General features: G+C 40.3%; 1 protein-coding gene and 1 long non-coding RNA gene across 5 annotated transcripts in view; both read right to left on the bottom strand.

Moving 5' to 3' along the window:
* The window catches only part of ahsg1 (alpha-2-HS-glycoprotein 1), a 6,436-nt gene that overhangs the window by 1,800 nt on the left and 1,092 nt on the right, over positions 1–3,544 (bottom strand). For all 4 annotated transcript variants that reach the window (XM_032525325.1, XM_032525326.1, XM_032525327.1 and 1 more), the window contains exons 2-5: positions 2,404–2,514; positions 1,670–1,754; positions 908–1,077; positions 537–653 (exon numbers count right to left, since the gene is read on the bottom strand). In XM_032525325.1, coding sequence (XP_032381216.1) covers positions 537–653; positions 908–1,077; positions 1,670–1,754; positions 2,404–2,514 — 483 coding nt within the window. The remainder of the gene's footprint in view (positions 1–536; positions 654–907; positions 1,078–1,669; positions 1,755–2,403; positions 2,515–3,544) is intronic.
* Positions 2,600–3,544, bottom strand: part of LOC116695218 (uncharacterized) — a 1,604-nt gene continuing 659 nt past the window's right edge. Inside the window, exons 1-3 of the long non-coding RNA XR_004333383.1 lie at positions 3,468–3,544; positions 3,054–3,056; positions 2,600–2,610 (exon numbers count right to left, since the gene is read on the bottom strand). The exon at positions 3,468–3,544 is cut by the window's right edge and continues 659 nt beyond it. This is a non-coding gene — a long non-coding RNA (uncharacterized LOC116695218). The remainder of the gene's footprint in view (positions 2,611–3,053; positions 3,057–3,467) is intronic.

Genomic DNA, 3,544 nt, shown 5'->3' with positions numbered 1-3,544 from the left:
GCTTTTATGGAACAAGGTGAATGTTTATTGATAAATTGCATAGTTTTTATAGCATTTTCGTTTCTTATTTATTTTGTTATATGTGATTTCTTAGTTTGTCTGCTTCTTGTCTATAGTTTCCTGTGTGTAACACCAAGGACCGTGCTGGAAATAAGTATTTTACTTTAGCATGTTATAGTTTTGGATTACTGTTTTATTGTCTTTATGCAGAAAAAAATCAAATACTTCTCTACTACTTCTTGCGTATTCACAGAGTATTTAGTCTTTTATGCCCCCTGGTGTCTGCAATGATCAAGGCCTTAAGCATGAACATCTCCGTGCATGCTCATAGTTTGTGTATCATCTACAGAGACCCGCGCCACGGTGGCCAGGCGAGTGTAAATGAGGCTTAAGAGACCAAGAGAAATCATCAAATCTCCCCATGGAAGTAAAACTCAACTTACATACAGTCTCTTTTAAATTCAGTACATAACATGTCAAAATGTGGTTGTGAATATTTCCAAATTCTTTTTGTGTGTGTGCGTGTGTGTACTTACAGCTCTGTCAGGGCAGAGGGGTTGGCATGCCTCAGGATTGATTCTGCTTCCCATTGGACAGTGAGTCTCCACAAGCTCAAATTCAGTGTAGTAGTGCATTCCTAAACCGAGCACGTGCTAAGCCAGGACGAGAAAAAGAAGGTGAGATGCAACAAAACAGACATTACTGAGCAGCATTAATTCACAAACATTTATACAAACTAGGGCCCTGTAGTTTTTTTTTCATGCAAAGAAATCATTTCATCATTTGACCCTAACTTGATTTTCTCGGTTGACAGCCCTAATACAACGCGTAACAGAACCTATCTCTCTGTTATATAATGACACAAAAAAACAGAAGGGTGTGGGTGTGGGTGTGAGTGAGACTCTACCCCAACTCTGATCCGTCCCACTTCCTTCAGGATGTAGTAGTGCTGGTTGGTGGTGTTCTGGTTGAATTTGCTCACAGCTTCTTTAACAGACTTGAGACCGTCAACGCTATTCAGTGGGACCAGCATGGGACAGTCGGGGCAAAGCATCATCATCTCCTGGTTGGTTTTTACTACACACACACACACACACATACACAGTTCTTGTTATGAGAGAGCCTGCTCAGTGATGCTTTCACAGTTTTTTGATAATTATTTAAATCATGACTTCCCTGTACAGAACATTGTTCTCACTGTACACCACTCACTATACACCAGAACATATCATAGCTATACATCAAAATTTGCTCTTTTGATCTAGTTGCTCTTGATTTGCATCTTGATTTGCTCTTAACCTCCATCTAACAAAACATCCAAGTATGTCATTGGCTGCTTCAACCATATTTTTGACCATGGCTGATGAAGATCTCTGTTAGACCGAGGTGTTGCTCTATCTAATTAAATTGGCTGGGAGCACTGTCAGCCCAGGGTTCAGATTTTTGGTCGGACCTCTGCTGCAATCATATCATACTTTGTCTGCAGTCCTCCCCAGGCCATCAGTAAAGTAAGCAGTAACCTTTTGCCATAGCCAACATCTTTCCCTAACCACAGATACAGTAGAAATGAAGGATTGTAAAGAGGTACACTGGATGTGACAAAAAGAAAAACCCCATCCAAGGTTCAGTGTTTCTGCAAAGGTGTCTAATACATGACCGAGAAGCCCACCTTGTCGCGTGTCACACTCATACTTGGTGAGGTTGGCGTCATTATTTCTAATGCTGAACTGTACGGTGCAGTTAGCCATCACCGCCTGCAGAGAAACAGAGACAGGCAACATTTCACTGTAGACACCTCACTTCTTCTCCATTACAGACAATATGTCAAAATCATGTTTGTCCACCATCTGGCTGTAGATGAATGTGACACAGGGGTAAGACAGAGCACATTGGGTCATATACTGAACGTCAAACCACTCCCCGCTCTCCATTGACTTCTATTGCGTGCAATTCTGTCTGCTGGCAAACAGAAACAGGCCTCACAACTGTTGTGTGGTGGGATGCAATACCAACAATGTAAAGAACCCAGAACTTTTTGATAAACTGCTGATCCAAAAAACTAAGCTTTTTTGAAGAGAAAAGTGGAAAAAGATGTGAGGAATGAGCAGGGACAATGGGGAGACCGGGGAATCCTGACACTAATCTAATCTAATCTAAAATAATCCTACCAAGTCAAATATCCCAATGTCAGTTATAGGCTAACTATATGTCTGTAAGTTAAACTAAAACACGTAACGGTGGACATATCGTAAGCATAGTGTCTTTACATTCTCTCTGCTAATTCCTTACGTCTGTATCCACTTTTTTCTTCGATAAAGCTCAGTCTGATCATGTCAGCAGCGTATAACAATTTAATGGACTCTGACTGTTTAAAGGACCTGGATTTGCTTGTTTAGCATTTACCCGCTCAGCCTCTCCACGGATCTGACAGTCCTCAAAGGGTTTGGGGTTGATGTTGTAGCACACTGTCTCCAGCAGGTTCAGCTGCAGCTCAAGGTTACAGCCTCCGTCCACCTGCAAACAACAGAGTAAGAGCCCAATCACAATTATTGAGGCGGTATGATTAGCCTGTTTTAATTTCCCCACACCTCCCTGCTGCAAGCATCTGTCCTTTCAGGAAAAGCTGAAATCATGTAGACATTTGGTTCTTCTCCCATATTTAAGACCATCTAATACAATGAGGCATCTGGAAATGACTGTAAAGCCCGAATCACCAAATAACTGCCAGAAAATTCTAATTCTTTGAAACTTGGGTGTTAATTAGACTTTCTCACAAATAATAATAATAAAAGAATGAAACATCACTTTGCATATAGAAGTTTTTTTGTATCATTTTTGATACATCTGGCTTTTGTTGCAATTCATATCTCACAGTATGTTTTTTTTTAAAACTAATAAACTAAATTTAATTAGGAAATATTAAGATATTACACATTGCATCAATCCACTTAATATTTCTATTGAAGTATCGGAAACAATTTTAATGTTTTTCTTACCCTACCATCTTCAAATTTGGCAAACATATCCTAGCAGAACCATGGATTATGATTGACAACCTCCATTTTGGCTGTCTCATATGAAGGGCCTATGGTGGATTATCTGTGCGCTGCATGTATCTGATTGTATACTCATAAACTGTCACACTGATGATGTAGTGGTCTCCAAAACATGTGTATCAAATATGGTACACTTAGGGTCATAGGGTTAAATGATGACAATTCTTTACTGCAAAGAAAGCTATATTAGCAGTAAAGCCTGACTACATTGCCATGTCTGATTGCATTTGTGTTCATTCAGATGTAATATGCTTTTTGTACACTGGGTGGCAGTCACCTGTAACAGGACTGGATTTCTACAGGAAGTCTGCTGCGGCCAGGTGTGTTGCGTGCTAGATGAAGCATTCCATTTTTTATGGTACGGGTTGTTTATGTGTGAGGAAATCACTAGGTGGGTAAGCCAGCTTTGACAACGCGTAGCTCCTATGGAGCCATTTTGATGCTATCAAGCCATCACCCGCTGTTAGCATTCCATTGACTGCCATTCA

The sequence above is a fragment of the Etheostoma spectabile genome, chromosome 9, assembly GCF_008692095.1.
Source record: "Etheostoma spectabile isolate EspeVRDwgs_2016 chromosome 9, UIUC_Espe_1.0, whole genome shotgun sequence".
In the NCBI taxonomy this organism is placed as follows: Eukaryota; Metazoa; Chordata; class Actinopteri; order Perciformes; family Percidae; genus Etheostoma; species Etheostoma spectabile.
Note: the sequence above shows the minus strand (reverse complement) of the source record. Positions and strands in the feature narration are given on the sequence as shown.